General features: G+C 43.9%; 1 protein-coding gene across 7 annotated transcripts; it reads right to left on the minus strand.

Moving 5' to 3' along the window:
* Positions 1–360: 360 nt before the first annotated feature.
* On the minus strand, positions 361–20,573 carry OGFRL1 (opioid growth factor receptor like 1). Of its 7 annotated transcripts, XR_010933869.1 has the most exons (8): positions 20,250–20,573; positions 15,608–15,694; positions 15,155–15,236; positions 12,319–12,397; positions 12,163–12,229; positions 11,913–12,058; positions 6,544–7,692; positions 361–2,584 (listed from the first exon to the last, which is right to left on the minus strand). XR_010933869.1 is itself a non-coding variant. In XM_067702838.1 (7 exons), exons 1-7 carry the CDS (start codon positions 20,487–20,489, stop codon positions 7,026–7,028), a joined length of 1,365 nt encoding a protein of 454 aa, XP_067558939.1. In that variant the 5' UTR covers positions 20,490–20,573; the 3' UTR covers positions 6,303–7,025. The 7 variants fall into 7 exon arrangements, 6 of the variants coding, with proteins under 6 accessions (XP_067558939.1, XP_067558938.1, XP_067558941.1 ...); XM_067702838.1 differs by lacking the exon at positions 361–2,584 and having other exon boundaries at positions 6,303–7,692; positions 15,155–15,233; XM_067702837.1 differs by lacking the exon at positions 361–2,584 and having other exon boundaries at positions 6,303–7,692.
* Positions 20,574–20,894: the final 321 nt, after the last annotated feature.

The raw sequence follows: 20,894 nt of genomic DNA on the forward strand, positions 1-20,894 counted from the left end.
TCTTAGTTCTTTCATACGCTCTTTTCCCGCCTCTACAGGTCAGCGCAGGCAAGCTCCAACGTGATGCTCTTCCTCACCTTCATCCCCGCTGTCCTGCGGCATCTCGAGCAACGTCCTCAATTGCATCGCACAGCTGCATTTTTCTTAATCAAAAAATTGTTGTTAGAAGACTAGCTCTATTAAGTGAAAAAAAATCTGTCCCCTCCATGAGTTATTCATTTTCAGTCATCTATATTAAATATACTTTTAAAACTCTGCATTAAAGTGAAAAAAAGAGAGAACAGTAAACATCCAGGTACTTACACGTGTGATCTGCCCTCCAAAATCTCCCGACAAAAATAACTGCCTGTGTAAATAAGATTTCACTCTTCAAAATACAATATTTATTTTAGGGGATAAAAGGGAAATAATGTTGATCTCATACCATAACCATAAAAAAAGTCTAATCATAGAAAAACAGCAAAGTCATTTGTTCCAGCTCTTTAAAAATATTTTAATCATGCAAAATCAGCATAATGCTAAAATGTTAAGTAAGATGAAGTGGCTTTTGGTCGTTTTACAGGATGTATATTTGGCAATAGTTATTAAAAATAACAGAACTCTAAATATATAGATTCAGAAACGATATTTTTAAATACAGCAGTAAACAACAGACACTACTGCACTTTATACATTTTCTGGCATAACACTGCCATACAGTTACAGGATTATAAAATAAGTGTTTCATAGTACCATACAGATCCAGAAACTGGTTACAGCTCCTACCACATACACATGGTATTGGTGTGCACAGACGTGCACGGCGTTCTGTAATTCATCCTGCAGGAGATGACAGAGCACAGAGAAGGCCCACGGCTGCTGGAGAGGCAGCACTCATGCAGGAAGGAAAGCACACATCTTTCTAAGAATCTACCCATTTTCCTGAAATACTCAACATACAAAGGACACAACAGTTTCCCGGCTGAAGTGGTGACTGGACCCAGTTGGCCGTCTATCTTCTTAGGTAACACGGAAGAGGAGTGGACAGCTCACTTGGGAAACACGGAAACAACTTTCTTATAAAAAGGACAGGGCTTCCCTGGTGGCGCAGTGGTTGAGAGTCCGCCTGCCGATGCAGGGGGCGCGGGTTCGTGCCCCGGTACGGGAAGATCCCACATGCCGCGGAGCGGCTGGGCCCCGTGAGCCATGGCCGCTGAGCCTGCGCGTCCCGAGCCTGTGCTCCGCAACGGGAGAGGCCACAACAGTGAGAGGCCCGCGTACCGCAAAACAAAAACAAAAGCAAAAAAGGACAAAGAACAAAACGCTTGTCAAACCCTTGCTCTGGTTTGTTGCTCTTAACGGTGGTGCCACACGAGGAAGACGCCATCGCTCTCCCGGCGTGGGGTACAGTCACATGGTTAGAAACAGCCTAGCGCGGGACCTCCTTCCCGTCTCTGCAGCCACTGCCTCCACTTAACTTTCTGTCAGTAGAACCACGGGCACAGGAATTCAACCTGGTGGCGCATCATGTGATTATTTCTCTCAGTCTGTGAAAGGTTTCCATCTACTGTGGAGTAAGCGGAATCCAGGCTGAAAATGCGAGCATGAATGGCATTGCTTCCCATTCACACCAGTCCAGATCTCCCTGGCACGGATGACACCGAGCACGTTCCCACCGTAAAGCTTCTGCATCCTCATCTGTTCCTCATTCCAGTAAATTCTGGCACTCCACAAACCTACAGTCAGTTACATCTTTATTTCTATAGTGAGTTTCTCGTGACTGTTTCTAATTTTTTGTTTCGATTGTTATTTTCCTCTTCTCCACATGAAACTAAACCCACCAGCACTGAAAAAGGTGTGCATCTGACCAATGACTGCAGACCTTGGACACTTCTTAGGACCAAAGCTTATTACACAACGAATCTCTCTAGTTAATGTAACGGTTCCACAAACTCCATTATAACTTAAAAACAAAAATATGATAAACTTTATAGCTTCAACATATTTTTCATATTAAAATATATAAGGTTTCTGATTTGTCTAAAAAAGGTCTCTCAGCATAACAAGTGCGCACTGGTGCCTTTTCCCTTTCACTTCGTCTTTACACTAAATCATTTTATGGAGAATTTTATATAGAGACCTCTGAAAGAACAACCCCAAATAATTTTTGATGGAAATCAGAAGTTTTGAACTGGCGAGAGGGGTAGGCAGAACTGGTATTTCAATGTTTCCCGAGATAGAAAGATTCAGCTGTAATTTACATAGCAGGTATCCAACTGCTCACAATTTCCTAAACAACTGCAAAATGGTGACGAATGAATTATAACAGGTATTTTATGAAAATTGATACCCAGTGAAACTGTGCATGAAGTCCAAGGTGGCCCACCTTCCTCAGAAGACCGCGATCACGGGGTCCGACACCCTCGGCATCCAGGGGAGGCTCCGGAGACCCCTCCTCTACTGGAGAGGATGCAGCCCAGTGTACGTGCCCCTTCACCAGGACGCCCACTCTGGTTCTCAGCCACCTCCCCATCTCTGAACTCAACCTCCAGGCAAGAGTTTGGGCCATAAAACGAAGCAGTTAATTGTATCCTCCACGTGAACACTTTAATTCAAGGAAACAAACATATTAAGAAGTTATTTCCCACAAGTAACTAAAACAATAAACTTCTCAACAGATGAGGGAAAAAGCAGAAGATGACAAAAAACATTCTCTCTAATCTAGGGAAAAAGCAAGAACAAGTACTGTTTAAATGTTTCTAATAAAACTACAGCATAAAAGTCCAAATTAATTTCAGATTCCTCCAACTATCTACTGGAATTAAACTTTTAAATCATTTCTCTAATAGAATTCCATTCTCTACATCCCTCTGTATCTAAAAGCAAAAGTAAAACACAGATTAATATTACTTGTAGTAACTGAGAGATGTTTACAATGAAAATTACAGGGTGTAGCAAAATTAGGCAGAAGCATAAATAAATGTAACAATGAAGTTAATCTTTCTGCTGTAAGATCTTACTTCTTTCTCAAATGTAACACATTTTTGAACACTGTGGCTAGTACACTTCCTTTTGAACTGATGTTACTGATACAAATGGAAATGTCTCCAAAATGAAAAAGCACGAAAGTAAATTTCATTAAATGAACTGATCTTCACGGTTTGGAATGTTTCTTATGGCAAGATTTCATAATGAAGTAAAAATTTAAACTTCTGAATGAAAAGCATTTACATTAGTTAAGGCACATCTGGACACCTCCAGGCATTCATATTTATAACTATATTATTCTATTATTAACTTCGGTAATAAGGAATTTCTAAAACGTGGTCTGTCCCTAAGCACAGTCTGCTGGGTGGGCTGGAACAGGCAAAGAGGCAGGGTGTACTCACTGTCACCCTAGAGATTACTCAACAAATATGCTCATGGAATAAACACTAAAGAATTCTAAATTGAAAGAAGTCAACCCTTTGTACACCCCTAATTTTCCAGATCCAGCTGACCCAGGCCATCATTTTCTACAACTGCACCTACATTTGAAATGATTCTTGTCTAACTTGTCTAACTTGTCTACCTTACCTTGTCTTACCTTGTCTAACTTCAGCCTACCTTACACTTAATGGATATACCCCAAAGGAAAAGAAAATTGGAACTTTTTAAGTGGGAAACAAAATAGAAATCTTCAAAACTACTCCTATAACAAAGAGTCCCCACTCACCCCAAATAAACTTGAGAGACCCACAGATGCAATTACAATCAAGCAAGATCAAGAACGCCCTTCTTTTCTCAGGTTAGAAAATAAAGCTTTTAGAAGAGCCTCAATTATAGAAAGACAAAGAAACTGGCTTGATTTAGTTACTCAGTACATTATACACTCAACCATAACTCTACTATAAACCTGGGAAATTTAACTTGAAACAATTAAACAAATATTCCCTCTCCATCAGTTCAACCAGTTTTTGACAACTTGATAAGGAATTTTACTTTCTAAAATGATTTTTTAGAGAGTAACTCAAAAGTAATACTGTACTACAATATTTTTCCTTTTTCACCAGAGCATTCCTTCTGTCAGGTTAAAGTGTAAAAACTAGAAAGAAAGTAGGTAATTTCTAAACACAATCTTTATATTTTTAATACTTAGCAAAATATCTTAGAACTTCTCTGGTAACTCCAGAGTCATAAGTTTTGTTTTCTCCTTGAAACTGAAAATGGTTGTTTCTCAAAACTAAAATCCAAAATAAAACTATACCAAATAATTTTTGAACTGAGAACTGGACATGACTTAGAGAAAGCAGACATATTTTCAGTTCTGTCATGATTCTTTTCAGTTTCTTATGAGATTGAGCATGAGGATGTATAATGGTACAATACTCTTAACGTTATAAACTTTTTCTCTACAGAAATATATCTTGTCATTATATATCACTTTACAGTATTTCAAAATATTTTCACATATATCGTCTCCTTTGGGATATGAAAGCACAAAATATTAGAAATATACTAGACTAACCAAGCGGTGTAACATCTATTTGCCTGAAATGCAAATTAGTATTTTATCAATAGCCAATACTTAGTATATTCACAGTCCATGGTACAATGATAAAGTCTATATATTCACAAAAATTCAATAAAGTTTCTAGTCATTTGGCCATGCTCCACTGCATTTTGATAACAGCTTCTTAGTTTCTGCAAGCACATGGTAGTTCTTAAAAATACAAAACATCACAGTCAAACCCAGAGGGCTGTTTCATGTCGTAACACACACACCTAAAGACACACCTACAGATCTTATTGTAAAACTATTGAATGTACAGAGTATTCTTAATAGAAAAAAACTCTAGACGTTCATAATTTTTATCTGCAAAAGGAATGCCATCCTCTCACTTGTTTCCACTGAAGAATTCTCTCGTAAGTTATTTACAGATTATGCGTAGGACTCATACTGTTTCACGTGAGTATGCATTTCAAAACAACATGGTAGAAAAAGGCCACTGTTTTAAGTGGAAGCCAGGCAGTTTTCCCTTGAGACTAAATATTCTCAAATTAAACAGTACAATCTAATCAAACCCCTAATTAGGAATACGCTAAAAGTTAAATTATTGAATGAAACATTTTTACTTCTAAGCGTTCTGATATACTATTAGTTTCTAAGTGATTTAGATTATACCCATTTCTTTTAGTATCTGTCCACTTATTAATATTTTAATATCTGGTCGCAAAATTTTAACATTATGCACTTAGAAAGTGGTGTGAACACTTTATCATGTATGCAAAATTGGTAAGGTATTTCAAATGAATCATATTCCTACAGTTCAGCCCAATGTGACAACCTACTCTCATGTCCTAAGCTGTAGAACTGTTTATTGAGCTCGATGGGGCCATTAGAGGGTCCATGTGAAAAAACACAGAAATTGAAATGCAAAAGCAGAATGGTTTCCCCAAATCCTAATGCTCACTTCACAAAACAGTAGAAAGCAAAAACTGTCATATTATGAGAAATGATAGTGAAAAAATATTCTATATTTATTGGAATACAATATATAACATGAGCGTTACTAACATTCATATAAAATAAGTCAGATTTGAGCAACAATGCTGTTTCATGTAAACTTCAGGGCAATGTAACCCTTCTAAAGCATACTACTTGTGTGTCTATTTTCTAGAAACCCTCTGCTAAAAATCCTCTGGTCAATAAAGGTAACAGAAGATGACATAATGTGATTTAAAAATAGGACATAGTAAAAATTCTCTGAGGGTTAAAGTGAATAGAACTTCCCTTAAGGGCCTAAGAAACACACAAAAGCCAATTCCTTTCTAAATGAAATGCAGTGAAAAAAAATTTTTTCTGTGAATTGCTTTCACTATATGTGTACGTATCCTCTGAAGTTCTCACCACAGTGTTTGACTTGTTTTCGAATGTGTAATAATTAGTAATAATAGTATAAGCAAGAAAGTTATTTGCTCTTACCCAATATTAACACATTCAGTGCTTACTAAAACTGAATACATGGGATGTCCAGTCTGTTCTCAATTTCGAGCTTTGACAACTTAGAGACGCAGCAGATTATATTTTTTCTAAAGATATACTGTGGACTAAGCCATATTAATGTCATAGTCTACATAACACTGAGATATTCATGATTTTAGGGACCACTGCCTTGTTGCCAGTGCCAGATGCGTGCCTTTTGAAAACGAGTAATTTCCTTTCTTATTTTTTAATTCTTTAGTCATTTGCATTCAGAAACAAGCACCAAATTTGTACAGAACAGCCACAGAAGGCAAAATTCTCTTCTTGGACTTTTGCATCGAAATTTGTTTTTAAGCACTTAACACAGAAAACCATTTTTATTATTTTAAAAAAATTCTTGAAATAATACAGCCGACAGTTCCCTCTACGCCACGTAAACGTCACTGTAGTAGATCATCCGAATGTACACTAGAAATGCGCGTGCCCGCCGACACAAGTGGCCAACGAGGGAGAGAACGGAGAGGGGAAGAGGAAAAACAGCAGGACCGACAAACGGGGAGGGGCAAGTATATCTCCCCAAGAACATCCATCCCACTTACCAGAAACTAAAAATAAGCATGCTGAGGTGCTGTAATGAAAAGACTCCCAATTTCTTCCGAATACATCTGAGAAGACCAAATTCTTTCTCGCAGCTTAAAAACAAAGGAATCCATAAAACGGGCAAAGGGGTGGCAACCTAACGAAATTATCCACTTGATTTTCTTCATGTAGAGCGGAGTCACTCCAAAGAATTTATTTGCTGTATCGAAGACTACATGGTTATTTCCAGATACACTGAAAAGAATTTAAAAGTAATTGTTGTGTACTGGATTCGAAAACTCACGTCCCCAGAGTGTTACAGAATGCATTCATGAATTGGGTCCTGTCTTCAGACTTCTGGTTAAATATTAAATTCACTGTCATCCAAAATCAAAACCAAGTGACAACTGAATGCTTACAACAGAGATCACCAACAGCCGGCTACCCTCCGAAACGTGGCCTCTGTTCCTCACCCACACGGGTCTGTGGGCTTCCTGATAATTCACTGTAAGAGTGCGTCATCGTGGGAACCTGTCTCTCCGGGACTCTCACAGTCCTTGTTACGGTTTTCACGCTCTTCATCTTTTTCAGAGGGAGACGCACTCTCCTTTTTCTCCAGCGCATGCGCAATTGTCTCTTCTGGTTGAGGACCGGAATTGTCGGCATCACCCTCCCTCTCTGGGTCTCCGGACTTGGCAGCCTCGCTGCCGGCCTCAGAGCTGGGCCAGTCTGTCTCCTCCTCCGGCTCCCTAGGTGTCACTTTTTTGTCTTCGGCAGCTTTGCTATTTACACGCCCAGCTGCAGAGGGATTTTTGGAGTCCTTGGGTTTTTTGTGCATAGACGTCTGGCTGTGATGCCCCGAGGTGGGCGGGGCGGGGGTCTTCGGGGCTTTGCTGCCCTCGGGCTGTTCCCTCCTGGGTGGTCCCCAGATAAAATTCTCCGAGGGCGTGTAATGTTTCTGGGCGAAGCGCAGGAGTCTTCTCCTTTCCCTTCTGTCTCTAATTGTGTACACGAAATACTCCAGGGCGCTCTGTTTAATGTTGGGGATGGTATTTTCCACAAGAGCCTCATGAAGGATAAATTTTACAAGAGGAGATTTAAAACTTTCATATCCAAGCTCGCCGAGGCTTTTCAGAATACGAGTGATCCTTAAATAGTTGTGCTGAGACCTGGAAGAGGATTGAATACAACGAAGGAGGAAAATTAGGTGGCGGAAAGCAGGGGCATAAAAACCACTGGGAAACTATTTCTGATGGAAGGGTAAGCTGGGAAAACATGCCTTGTAATGACTTGGCTAAAAGTCGTAGTAGACACCGCTAAGAAGAATAAAACAAGATGTGAAAACCCTGTACCTCAGTGTAACGCCAATCTATGTAAAACTCCAATGCGTAAAATAAATTCTCCTTTTTCCTTTAGTTCTTTGTACTTGAAAAACATTTAGATTTTCAATGTATTCCCATGGATGTCGAATGGCTGTTTGTTTGTTAAATACACTGAGGATGACTATCTACTACACAAACGTATCGTACCTGTCACAGGTAAACAGTGCCGAGCATGGGTTACCAGCCGAATGTACGACTTACAGGGTCAGCGGGCCAGCAGAACCCACCATATCAACCCTCAGAAGGAAAGCAGCAGAAACCGTTCTACCTTGCTGGAACAATTCCGACAAAGGAGGCAGAAGTGACATATTTAGCAGAGCAAAGAGTATAGGCTTTGGAGTCAGAACCGAATTCACACCCTAGCCGTGCCACCAACAGCTACATGAGATCACGGCACCCCTAAGGCTCAAGTACCCACACCTCACTGCACTTGTAAGCATCAAATTAGCTGACATATATGCAGAGCATGTGGAACTCAATAAATTTCAGGCACTATTTAACATCAGTATAATTATTGGTATTGGTATTATACAGATTTGGTACTAAGGACTACCTTATGTGTACCTATCCCACCTTAATCACCTCATTCTCTTCCGTCTGTGGCCTCTCTCTCACCTCCTCTTTCCCTATCACAGAATTTAAAATTTTACTTCTAATGGCATTGACTGCAAAGACTCCTCTTTCCCCAGATCGCACTAACATCTTTCTTTTCTTGTCCCAAAACTAAAGCCATTAGCAGATGAAAACTTTCCAAACCTATTTTGTCACGATTCATAATCTTGCCCCCCTACCTCACTCAGCCCAAGAGTTGCTTTATTACAAATACCTGGCTGCATCCTAAGGGAACCTTCAGGTCCATGTATTAATCATGTGTGTCATCACCAGCCCGGGTTAGTTACTCACCCAATATTGCACCACTTATTCCTCACTTCCCCAAACCTGTCTATACCTCAGACACTGAACTTTAGACAAGCATCGCATATACCTGCCTTGGCTTCCACAAGCGCTTGGTATTCACTTAGGAATAACTAGCAACTTATTTGGGAAGCATGGAAGAGGATACTGAATTATTTGAGGGACGGAAGGGCGTGGCTCCATGGCCTTATATTTTAAGAAGAGAGTTAGTTTGGACAAAACTAAACCCTTAATGATGTGGGCTCACCAGACGCTAGAAATGACAAGTCCAGCAGTTTTCATTATCTCCAGCCTCCTGGATGTTTACCAAAATAGTGTTCTCTTACTATTCGACTCTTTGAAGGCCAAAGGGTACAATGTAGCACAGATACATTTCAGTCTTATGAATCTGTATTTTTTAATAGTTAGGAAGTACCAGTCTTTTGAGACAATACAAATTTGAGTGAAGTTAAGACAATGTCTTTATCAGCAAGACTGATCCAACGTAGAGTTTGCATACTCTAAACACTTGGTGGTAAAAATCCCAACATCTGCTTCATAAGTCTATGAGAAAGAGAGAGATGGAAAAGCAGAAGAATGTTTTCCCTTAAAAATCCCAAAGAAGAGTTAACACGACACAACAAAATTTACTATATTTGCAAGCAGCTCAGTTTCACATATCCAGTCCAGGATGAATGACCAAGATAAAATTTCTGTGCACACTTATCTGTATCAACACGTTCTCCAATTAAAAAGTTTACATAACAGTAGAAAAGGACAAACACTTGGGTTAAAGAGAATGGAGATCCGGATTATAGAACAAAATTATACAAGAAAGAAATCGGGTGTTTCAGTATGATTTGAAATAAATGTCACAAAGAAATACAAAAAAAACACCCTACACTCCTAGAGTTGTGAGTAGACTTTGGGGTCGCGTAGCAGATCAAAGAGAGAAGCTGGGCTTCCAGACAGCGGTAAGGGTAGTAAGAAGGGCTGAAGCTGTCAGGAAGAGCAGGTTAGCGAGGAAAGGACACACAAAAGCCAAGAACCAGGAGACAGAAAGTAAAAGGGAGAGGGGATTCCAGGGTCTAAAATACAGCTCCGTAATCCAAGGTGATTACAAATAAAATTGGAAATCCATCTTCGTGGTTGGTCTATATGCCTGCACTCTCGTGTTTGAAAATGTTTTACCTCTTTTAGTCATGGTCACTTGTTCACTAAACTTTATTTCACTTGATTTTCATTCAATAGTTTTTATCCGCTAGGCTACGAGAAATGTATTGAGTTCCCTGCTTACTGTGAAAAACTCAAGATGTCATTCAGCTTAAAACACAAGTAGAAGCTGTAAGCAATACCCACGGAAAGGAAAAATGATGGTGGAAAGGGAGCAGCATGGGGCAGTAGGGGTCAGGCTCCCCTCCCCACACCAAGCTAGGACATCACTCAACGACAGTCTTCGGAAGGGCGGCTTCCAGCTACTAATCTGAGGACCTGACAATAAAACCCCAAGGAGGATTTAGGCAGACAAACCTGTTTTGTTCCTCATTATTCATTCAACAAACATTTACTAAGTATGATTGCTATTCCGACCAAAACAAAACCAGGTGGAAATTCTCTAAAACGATAGTCGTGGGTACATGGAAGATGAGATGCTACCAGATCCTCTTCAAAGGCTGCCTTCTGCCAGCCTTCATGTCAACAGGCTGCTTGCACACAGCCTTCTGTGACAGTCTGACATAAGTGCTTAGAGACTCTGTCCAGAGATAGCTACCTGCATTGCCTAGGCAGAGGCATATATACTTCTACTATAAGTGCTCTACAGAAATCAAAGTGAACTTGAGTTATGAGTTAATGGGTCTTCTCGTCAAGATCATAATGCTTTATGCCCATATCCTGCGTGTTTTAGTGCAAGCTACCATTTTAACAGCGTTGATTATGACTAATAAAGTAAACGGAAGGCTTAAACATTAATATTGTACTCATACTCATTTTACACAAGCAAGATAAAAGTTCTAGGAAAGCACAAAAAATTTAGTTAAGCAATGCAAAAAATTCTGTTTGGGGCAAAGAAAAATGTCTTAGGTTAGTTTTAATTTTGTTTTTCTCTTAGTACCTGCCCAGTTCAGCTAATTACAATGTGCTAAAAATGTTTAAAGTTGGTTTTATAGTCCAGTGCTCATAAGTCACCCTATAATTAAAAAGAAAAAAAAGCCAGTTTGCATGCAAAGAAAATAATAATAAAAAAAAACCAACTTTGGGCATATGTGTTAATGAAAGTTATAAATATCCAAGCAAAAGAATATAGCAGGGCTTCCCTGGTGGCGCAGTGGTTGGGAGTCCGCCTGCCGATGCAGGGGACACGGGTTCGTGTCCCGGTCCGGGGGATCCCACATGCCGTGGAATGGCTGGGCCGGTGAGCCATGGCCGCTGAGCCTGCACGTCCGGAGCCTGTGCTCCGCAACGGGAGAGGCCACAACAGTGAGAGGTCCGCGTACCGCAAAAAAAAAAAAAAAGAAAAAAGAATATAGCAAATCAATTCCAAATAAACTGGTAAAATTTTCTTCCAGGTGTTTGGCTTTATTAACCAAAAATGGGCTTCTGGTTTTGACCTAAATGGCGAAGATTCTAATTTTCCCTCTTTCTTAGTAAAATGTATGAGTACCTGTCAGTCTTATGAAATGATTTGTATATGTCATAGGCTTAATTCATGGATTTAATCTAAGAAAGCACTGTGCCTGGGAAGCGTGCTGAGCTAGCAGAATCTCACAACCTAGGGGATGGGTCTGGAAAAGTGTCCACAAACAACAACCGCAAAGGTCAAGCAACGTGGGGTAAAGAGGGGGCGAGGCCACACTTGGCTGGGGGCAGCGGAGATGCTTCAGGAAGAAACAGCTCTGAAACCGAGCAGCCGCCTTTCTACCGGGAATGTCATTCTTGTTTGGCTGCTACTTTGTTTTGCTTTAGAATACAGAACAGGAATGAAGTGCATCTCAGACGAGCTTTTGAATGCAAATTCCCGAGCCCATCTGTTGCTTGTTCTACGAGCCATAGAGAATTCCAACCCGGGGAAAACACCACGCCCGCCCGGGGTTGCACTGCGGGGCTTTACTTACTCGTTCAGGTGCTGAAACCTTTCCTGCCAGTTAACAGCCCGAGCAACATTTCCAGTTTTATCTATCAGTTTTATTCCAAAAAATTCCAGCATCATTTTATAAGCCAAGAGGAATCTTCTAATGGCCTCTTTTGTTTTCTTGAATTCCTAATGAAAAAAGAAAAGTCAGCTGGGTGACTCGGACTTATCAGGGCCATCGAACGGCAATATAATTTGGCTAATTCACACCAAATGAAATGAGCTGGCCTTACCTCGATTTCATACGTAGTTAGTTCTTTAGCGTAAAAGTTCAAGCCTTGTTCTCTCAGGGGGAAAAGCCTACGTTTTAGAAAAATAATATTTTTACATTAATGTTGCCTGGGAGACACACATGATGAAACAGGTGCGAGACAGAGCACACGACTGACCATTGGATGTAGGTATGGCTGTATTCCAGCTTCTCGTAATCTCCTTTCCACTTACTGAGAACTTCTTCAATGTAAACACCTAAAGAGTAAAGATTTAGAACACGAACCAGACGTGTAAAACATTGTTGGAGGCATTTTAAGACTGAATCGCTTAAGCCTTATGTTAAAACTTAACGACAGCACACAACAACAATGCTTGTGTAAGATGAATACCCTATGCCATATACTCTGCTATGTAATAAGTCTAATTCTAAAAACAAATTTATGGCACCTCAGATCGGAGAAAGCGCTACTGGACAGTTACTCTAAAGCAGAGGCTGGCAACCTATGGCCTGCCATCTGTTTTATAAATAAAGCTATATTGGAACACAGCCAGGCACATCCATTCACGTATTTTCTATCATAACAGGGGAGTTGAGTAGTTGCAACAGAGATTGTGTGGCCCACAAAGCTGAGGATATTTACTCTCTGGCTCTGTACAGAGAAAGTTGGCCAACCCCTGCCCTGGAGGGCCATAGAGTTCTTGAAATACTAGATCAAATAAAAATGAAATGTATGCCAGGCAAAAAGAAAGGAAGGAGACAAAGATGGGAAGAAGAGAAAGGAGAGAAGCAGGGAAAAGGAGGAAAGGGAGGAGAGAAAAGGGAAAGGAAATGGTGGTGAGCGCCTCCTAGCGGCGGGGGCCGGGATTACATAGGGTGTAGCCAGCCCGCTGAATCCACCCAGCACTGTCTCAAACCAGCGTCACCAGCCCCGCTTTACCACTGAGGACATGGTGTGATTTGCTCAGTCACACATTAACAAAACCAGGAGTAGAACACAGGTCTTTCTGGTTCTGAAACGTAAGCCCTCTTCTTCACCACATCCAGTTCTTCTCCTATAGGAACTTATCACGGCAAAATCCTCTGCTTCCCCAAATCTGTCTAGTCACAACTGACTGTGCGGCCACTTAGTCAATTTTATAGGAAAAGACACAACAACCTAATATCTTTCTAGACGTAACTCATCTCCTTCTCGTTTCCTCCAGAGATCACCAGTTTGTACTAGAGGTCCACACTCAGGGTTTTTGGTAAAAGGCTGTTTTTTAATCATCAGCATGTTGAAGCCATTTACCTCCATAATTTCCCATTTGTTTCCCCTTCCATCTATCCCTCCTCCTACTTAATAAGTAACATACATCATTGCAGCCTTATGCTTACTGACAAGCGTGGTGTGTGTGTGTGTGTGTGTGTGTGTGTGCGCGTGTGTGCGCGTTCACACATACTGGGAAGGAAAGTGAGAGTTGATGTAATTTATATAATAAACTAGAATAACATTTTATGTGACCTTAGCTAAAACTTCTGACCTCCACCAGTCTTACAAGGTTTCCAAATAACTTTTGTGATAAAGATTACAAAAAATTAATGCATTGCTTTAAGTTATCGCTCTAAATTACCACCTCAAAAATAAATTCACTGTTAGAAACATAAAAATAATTGAGTTAAATACTGTCATTATCTCTATGTTCAATGTTTTTAATATTTTGAAGGCATTCCTTTGGGAAAAATTTTTTAAATTCACATCAGAGTCAAATTACCTATCTATCATTGCATTTCTTCAAAAGGTTTTCTTACTCCACATCCTAAAAAACTAACTAATTTAATTAATACTATTTCAACTAGTAAATAAAGCAGTACCTTTCTACCATTAGTCAATACAACAGGGCATTTTTATCCAGAGGGCTCCTTCCAAAACAGGGCAGACTTCTGGGACACCAGAAATCAACTAAAGATAAGGGGATCTGGCCATTGCAGCAATGTTCTTACATTCTAATTTCCAACTGGTGCGTCTGCCAGTGCACAAATATAGGGAATTCCTTAGATATTCTTCAGCCAGTTAGCTCATCAAAGACTGCAAGGTCCTGCCACTCGGAGAGCTTTGCAATCCATGACCCTCGTCCCCTGACTCACGCTGCTGGAGATTTGGCTGGGTTTCCACTGAGAGTGAAAAGCAGCGGCCAGGGCCATCTGGTCATCTCACAGAGATAAGGGCTCTACGGACGGGGAGCAGCCAGCTTTCTGGTTTGACCTGGATAAAATGAGGACGCCCACCGCGAACCACGGCCTGGTGCCTGGGTGAGTCATGCGTATCACCACAGAGACTGCACCCTCTCACTAAAGGTCTAGGAAAGATCCTGGGAGGGCAACTGTAGAGTGTGGAGGAGGGCCAGTATGTCTGACAGAGCTGCGTGGAGATCTACAGTGTGTGCAGTTCCCTCCCTGGGATGCTGGAACGCTGAACTGGGGCTGCTCTAGCTCCCTGACCTTGAATCTGAAAATCGACAGGAAAGATTATTCTAATAGAAAAACAACCACCTTTCAATTATGTTCCAAAGATTTTCCGGGTTTGGCACAGTGAAAAGAACACCGAACTCTGGAGCCCAGATCCAAGTCTATGATCAAGTCTATGATCAAGTCGGTCATCAAGACCCAGCAACTTCATCTTTAAAGTGAGGAAACTGAATTTGATCTCCCTTATGGGTCCTTAATAATCTAATATTCTATGGTTCTCAAAATCTCTTTTCCTCTCACAAAAATGGCCCCCACTACCTTTCAGATAGTAGTCGCCACTGTAAACAGGTGGTGGGAAGGATGGCTAATCCTCAAGTTACTCCCCCAGAACCTGCTGAGCAGATGCTCACAGGTCAAGGGTCTAGGACTCTGGGGACACAGTGGACGGCAGGGCAGAGGAAAGCCAGTCAATGAACAATGAATGCACTGACCATGGAATGAACAAAGAATGACTAGCGGTACTACTATTTAAAGTTTGCTTTTTACCAAGGGAGCGGATTACTCACCATCAGGCTTAAATGGAATTTTATTCTTATAAAAACGAAGGTTGCTCAAGTCATTTTGATATCGGATATCTTTGAAGTTCTGCTAAAGGAAAAAATAAGTCAATCTCCAGCATATGGACATACAAAAAAAGGCACAGGGGCTTCCCTGGTGGCGCAGTGGTTGAGAGTCCGCCTGCCGATGCAGGGGACGCGGGTTCGTGCCCCGGTCCGGGAGGATCCCACATGCCGCAGAGCGGCTGGGTCCGTGAGCCATGGCCGCTGGGCCCGCGCATCTGGAGCCTGTGCTCCGCAACGGGAGAGGCCACAACAAACAGTGAGAGGCCCGCGTATAGCAAAAAAAAAAAAAAAAAGGCACAAGGACCTTCCTTGCACATTTGCTCACTGGCACCACAAAGTAACAAAAACAGAAGGGAAATATTTTACATTTTAGAAAAAAAAATTCTATAGTCTTACTGGGTACTGGTGTCGGTATTTGTACAAATCCCTCGCAGCATAAAAACTTCTCTTTGGTTTGGCAGATACTTCAGTGGAATCAGCCTCCTAAAATAAAAAGTGAAATTCCATTTACGTGTTGAAGCAAGATAATTTCACCAAGAAGTTTCCAGAACAAACTTAAAATAATGAACATCCATAAAGAAAGCCTGAAAAGTGTCAAGATGTCCAGATAAATGAAGGATATTATAAACGTCCTCTTAATAATGCTTACAAGCAACATTTGTTGGCATTCTCGTTTCCTGAGTGGAAGCCAATAACATTTGTCCTAAGGTGTTTCACTAAATAAAAAACTTTATTATTCGCCAAAAGCCTATAGAGGCCAAATGTTATGGATCGGTATCCAGTAGAAACCTGAAAACCTTAGAATTCTTAAAATGAATTCGAGACCTATATTTTACCAGAGGTTACACAAGTGATTCTTTGACCAGACTTATTTTAGAATACTTTACATAACACTAAAAAAAAAAGTGTTAAGATAATAAATCAATTCCTCAAAGAAAACTATCATTAATTTTGCAATGTTTAGCTGCACTTGGAAGTCAAGTAATATTAATGCAAGGAAAGGGGGCTTTTAACACAAACTAAATAGCTTTCTAAATTCCACCCTTTACAGCACCATAACAAGTACACAAAGGTATGAATAACCTTCCATTAATTCAGTGATAATACAATGTGATTAAAGCTAGAAAATTTCAAATATATACACACAAAGCAATAAAAGCTCTCAATTGGAATGAACTTCACATTACATTGTAGTAACTTATATGTGGTAGTTTACTCACATTATTTAAATTCTAAACCAAACTCCCAGTCCCATGACATAATTTTGAAAATATAAGATACAGGTCAATATAATCAGTTCGCATTCTCTAACTCCATGTATCAATACTATTATAACGTGCAGGAACGTGCTTTGGGTCCAGTGTCACGCAGAAGGGCAACAAGACTGGTGACAATGATGAAACAGATGACAAAGTTTAGGTCTGAATATTCATTAAGAGCTTTGCCCCTCCCCTTTTCTCCTCAGCCCCCACCCCCATATGTGCTGACAGACTGGCATCCTCTAGGCAGTTTTCACACGTTTCTGAAGTGGCGTGATTCTCACTATTACTACAAGTACACAGGTACTTACCAAACTCGCTGGTGTTTAACACTGGCTACTCTGTCACGTTACATAAGCGAGGCAAAGCTTACGTTCTGATCCTTGCCACACGTTTCAAAATAGCTCTGCCTAGCAGGTTTCTGAATCTATTTAGCCTGAGCTACAACCCCATGACTCATCATCCGACATGTGTACAGAAAGCACTTTTCCATGTACGAAGCACATATATTATTTCCTTTGATTCTTATAACACACCTGGCAGGCAGTTAGGAGTGCTTCCATCTTAGAAACAAGGTAACGCAGGCTCGGAGAATTTCACCAACACCCAGAGGCCAGCGACAGCGGAAGAATGAGAACCCCAGGCTCTGGGCTCCAAGTCTAACTAATTAGGTCTGAATCAGTTTCAGCTCCACCAAATGCGAAGGATCATTATAGAAACCGTGGTGTCATTTCAACAGCCCCAAACTGGGAGTCAGGATACTTGGGCTGAGTCTTCACTCTGCTGCTGCTTTGTGAAGCTTTTAACTGAATCCTAGTTTGATCATCTTTGAAATGAGGAGAATGACTCACCCCCTGCCTATTTCCCAGGATTATCACGGGAACGCCCACCTCCTCCATCCTCTAAATGTGCCAACCTGCAGGCAGTGTCTCTGCTCCCCCCCCACTTCCCGCTCCTTTGGTCTCTCTATTCCACCCCCTTTCACCTGCTCAGCCACCGATTTTGTTCCTTAACATATTATTCCTAGTTCCTGTGTCACCAAAATGTCCCTGTCTTTTTTTTGGGGTTTTTTTGCAGTACGCAGGCCCCTCACTGCTGTGGCCTCTCCCATTGTGGAGCACAGGCTCCGGACGCGCAGGCTCAGCGGCCATGGCTCACGCGCCCAGCCGCTCCGCGGCACGTGGGATCTTCCCGGACCGGGGCACGAACCCGTGTCCCCTGCAACGGCAGGCGGACCCTCAACAACTGCGCCACCAGGGAAGCCCTGTCCCTGTCTTCTGGGTCATTTCCTTCAGCAAACATGCTGTAGTATCTCTCATCTTAAAACAAACATACAGGGCTTCCCTGGTGGCGCAGTGGTTGGGGGTCCGCCTGCCGATGCAGGGGGCGTGGGTTCGTGCCCTGGTCCGGGAGGATCCCGCATGCCACGGAGTGGCTGGGTCCGTGGGCCGTGGCCGCTGGGGCTGTGCGTCCGGGGCCTGTGCTCCGCGGCGGGAGGGGCCCCAGCGGTGAGGGGCCCGCGTACCGCAAAACAAACAAACAAACAAACAAAAAACCTACACAAATTGGAACTGACCCAAACCCCATCTGAATGACAGATCCATAGATCTGCTCCCTTTCACAGTAAAGCCTCACCGGAGAGTTGCCCAGAGTCCCCGTCCATCTCCTCTTCTCCCATTTACCACCCAACCAGGCTTCCATCCACAACCAAACGACTCTTGTGAATGCCACCTAACAAATTTCCATCTCACTGAGCATCCTTCTTGGTGCTCAACTCAGGCAACCTCCCAGCAGCATGGGGCCAGCTAAGCCCTGTCCTTCCTGAAACACTGTCACCTGCCACAGCTGCCCTGGTTTCCGTCCCATCTCATCAGTCGCCCCTGGTCAGCCTCATCTCTGGTTCCCCCTCCTCACGTGCTCTCAGTGGAGGAGTGCCCAAGGCTTGACCACATTTCTCACGCTCCTTGACGACCCCGTATCTTCCCAGGACTTTCAATACTTCCACTCGTACATGCTGATGACTCCAGTCCTGGACTGGGGCTCCACTCGTAATTAACTACTCACCAACTCCACTTGGCTGTCTCATAAGATATTAAACCCAAGAGCATTCTTGACCTAACCTCAGATGCCGCTTTCCCCCTAGACTTCCCCATCTCAGTGAATGGCACTGTCGTTTGTCAGCTATTCAGTTGGACTAGGAATACAGCAATGGAGCTGGTAAGAAGTAGTCGGTCTGGGATAGACTTTAAAGGTAGCTCCAGTAGTTCTTGCAAATGACTGTGGGGTGTAGGGAACAGAAGACGTGGACAGTCAAAAGCAGCATTAAAAAGTAGAAGTTACATCAAAAAACAAACAAACAAACAAAAAGTAGAAGTTACATGGTGATACAGAGAAGAAAAATTAATCATTCAAGGGGAAAAGGAAGGGTTGGCGCCATTTACCATTTACTGGGGTTGCAATTAACTGATAGAAACATTAATTATAAAACTGTTTTATATAGATGGACCAGGTGAGTTGGACTGAATCTGAGCGGTGTTTTTTGACATCCCAAACTTCTTCAGAAGGTTTCTTCATTTGGAGACAAGTGGGAGAGAAAAACACTGGAATACAGTGTCTCATACTTCCCTGAGGTTGAGCTCCCAAGGCAAGATGACCCAGCAGCAAGGGGCAGAGTTACATTCACGACTCCAGCACGTCCGAAGTTCTGATGCTGGTGACAGGCGTACATGGGTTTGCACCTCTCTCTCCCTGGATGATCTTGGGCAAGCTTCTACTAAGCCTCAGTTTTCTCTAAAGTGGGGACTCAAAACAGGAACTCCCACCGCACCCCACCCCTAAAACTGCAGTTGATGGAAATGACCTGGATAGCACAGAGCTTGCACTAAGACTGTTTCCTCCTGACCCAAAAAGAAATGAACGTCAAGATGTAGAAGGCAGCCTTTCTATAAAATATACCGCTGATTCCTCTCCTCAACCCAAGAGCCCATGGTTACATCAGATTTGGGGCTCCACTTCCCACCCTCATCCCCCCATGGCTGATGGAAAGGAGGGCCTGACCCGGGACCACCAGCCTGTCAGAGCTCCGCCAGGCACACTTCTTCAGAGGCTCGGCCACGCAGCTCCTCCTTCTGAAGTTTTCTGGATTATTTTCAGTCCATCAGAGGTTAAAAGGGATATTTATCTCGTTACTAACCCCTCCTCCGAATTGTAGTGGGCAAATGACTTCAGCACAGCTGGATCAACAAGTCTTCTGGGTGAAACAGGAATTTTGAAGCGTGCCCTGAACTCCTGGGTTGGAAGGCCTGACTTGGAATAGGAACCCTGGTGTTTTAACGTTGGATGGGGACTCCCGCCGTAGGGAGACGGCTCGCTGCTCCATCGTAGTCCCACCTCATTCCGGGTTGTTGTTGTTGTTGTTGTTGTTGTTTTAACCAATAACACGCACTAGATGGGTTTTCACAATCCTCTGTTCTGAGGCAGGTTCCTCCCACCCCGCCTTCCATCACCCGTCTGCGGAGGCAGAGAAGACACCCCTCCAAGTTGGGTTCTGCCCGGAGGGACCGCCTCGTCGCGCCCGCGCTCAGGCCCCAGGCCGGCAGCGGACGGCTCCGGGCGACCGCCGCGCGCAGGCCTGGGTCCCGGGGCAGCGGGACGGCGGGGGGAGGACGAGGCGCCCTGCTCAGCCCCCGCCCAGGCCCCGCGCGCGGGGAGTCGCCCGGGGCTGCCCCCTTCCCGGCAACGTCCCCCCCATCCCGGCCCGAGGCCCCCCGGCCGCGTACCTGCTCGGCGCCCGCCGCCTCGGCGTCCCGGTCGGGCGCGGGGCTGGCGCGGGGCCGGCCGCCGGCTCGCTCCGGGGGCTCCGGGGACTCCGGGGGCTGCGCGGGCTCCCGCCCCGGGCCCTCGCCGCCGCCCGGCCCCGGTTCCTCGGGCTCGGGCTCCGAGTCCGTCTGCCAGGTGGAGTCGCAGTCCTCCACTGTGGTGGGCTCGCGCACGCCGACCCCGCCGAGCAGGTTGCCCATCGGAGAGACGGGCGCGGGCGGGCGCGGGGCTCCGGACTCCGGCTGCGGCGGCGCTAGGGCCCGGGCAGGGCCGCGGCCAGGGCGCTGGGCGGCACCTCGGCGCCCAGCCCGCTCTGCCTGCGCGCGGCGAGCGGCGGGCGCAGGGCGGGGAGGAGCCCGCGGCCCCGGGACCGCCGCCCGCGCCCGAGCCCGCCCATCGCTCCCGCCTCCCCGGCCCCGCGCGCCGCGCCCGCCGCTCTGCCCCCCGGAAGGCCCGCCTCCCTCGGCCTCGGACGTGCCCGGGGGGCGGATCGGGGTCCGAGGAGGCGTCGCCGTCTGCGGGCGAGTCCCGTCCACATCCTCCCCCTCTCTCCCGGCTGGTCCGGGAGGAAGACGGATTGGCCGCGGCAGAAGACAAAGCTGGTG

Source organism: Pseudorca crassidens, chromosome 13 (genome assembly GCF_039906515.1).
Source record: "Pseudorca crassidens isolate mPseCra1 chromosome 13, mPseCra1.hap1, whole genome shotgun sequence".
NCBI classification, from domain to species: domain Eukaryota; kingdom Metazoa; phylum Chordata; class Mammalia; order Artiodactyla; family Delphinidae; genus Pseudorca; species Pseudorca crassidens.

What these genes read in the sequence shown, in the direction of transcription:
- OGFRL1 (XM_067702837.1), bottom strand. Translation starts at nt 20,489, where the DNA reads ATGGGCAACCTGCTCGGCGGGGTCGGCGTGCGCGAGCCCACCACAGTG. An exon ending in AGGCGGCGGGCGCCGAGCAG is followed by an intron (nt 15,695 to 20,249) that starts GTACGCGGCCGG and finishes TTTTTATTTTAG; the next exon opens with GAGGCTGATTCCACTGAAGT. An exon ending in AGCCATACCTACATCCAATG is followed by an intron (nt 12,230 to 12,318) that starts GTCAGTCGTGTG and finishes TCTAAAACGTAG; the next exon opens with GCTTTTCCCCCTGAGAGAAC.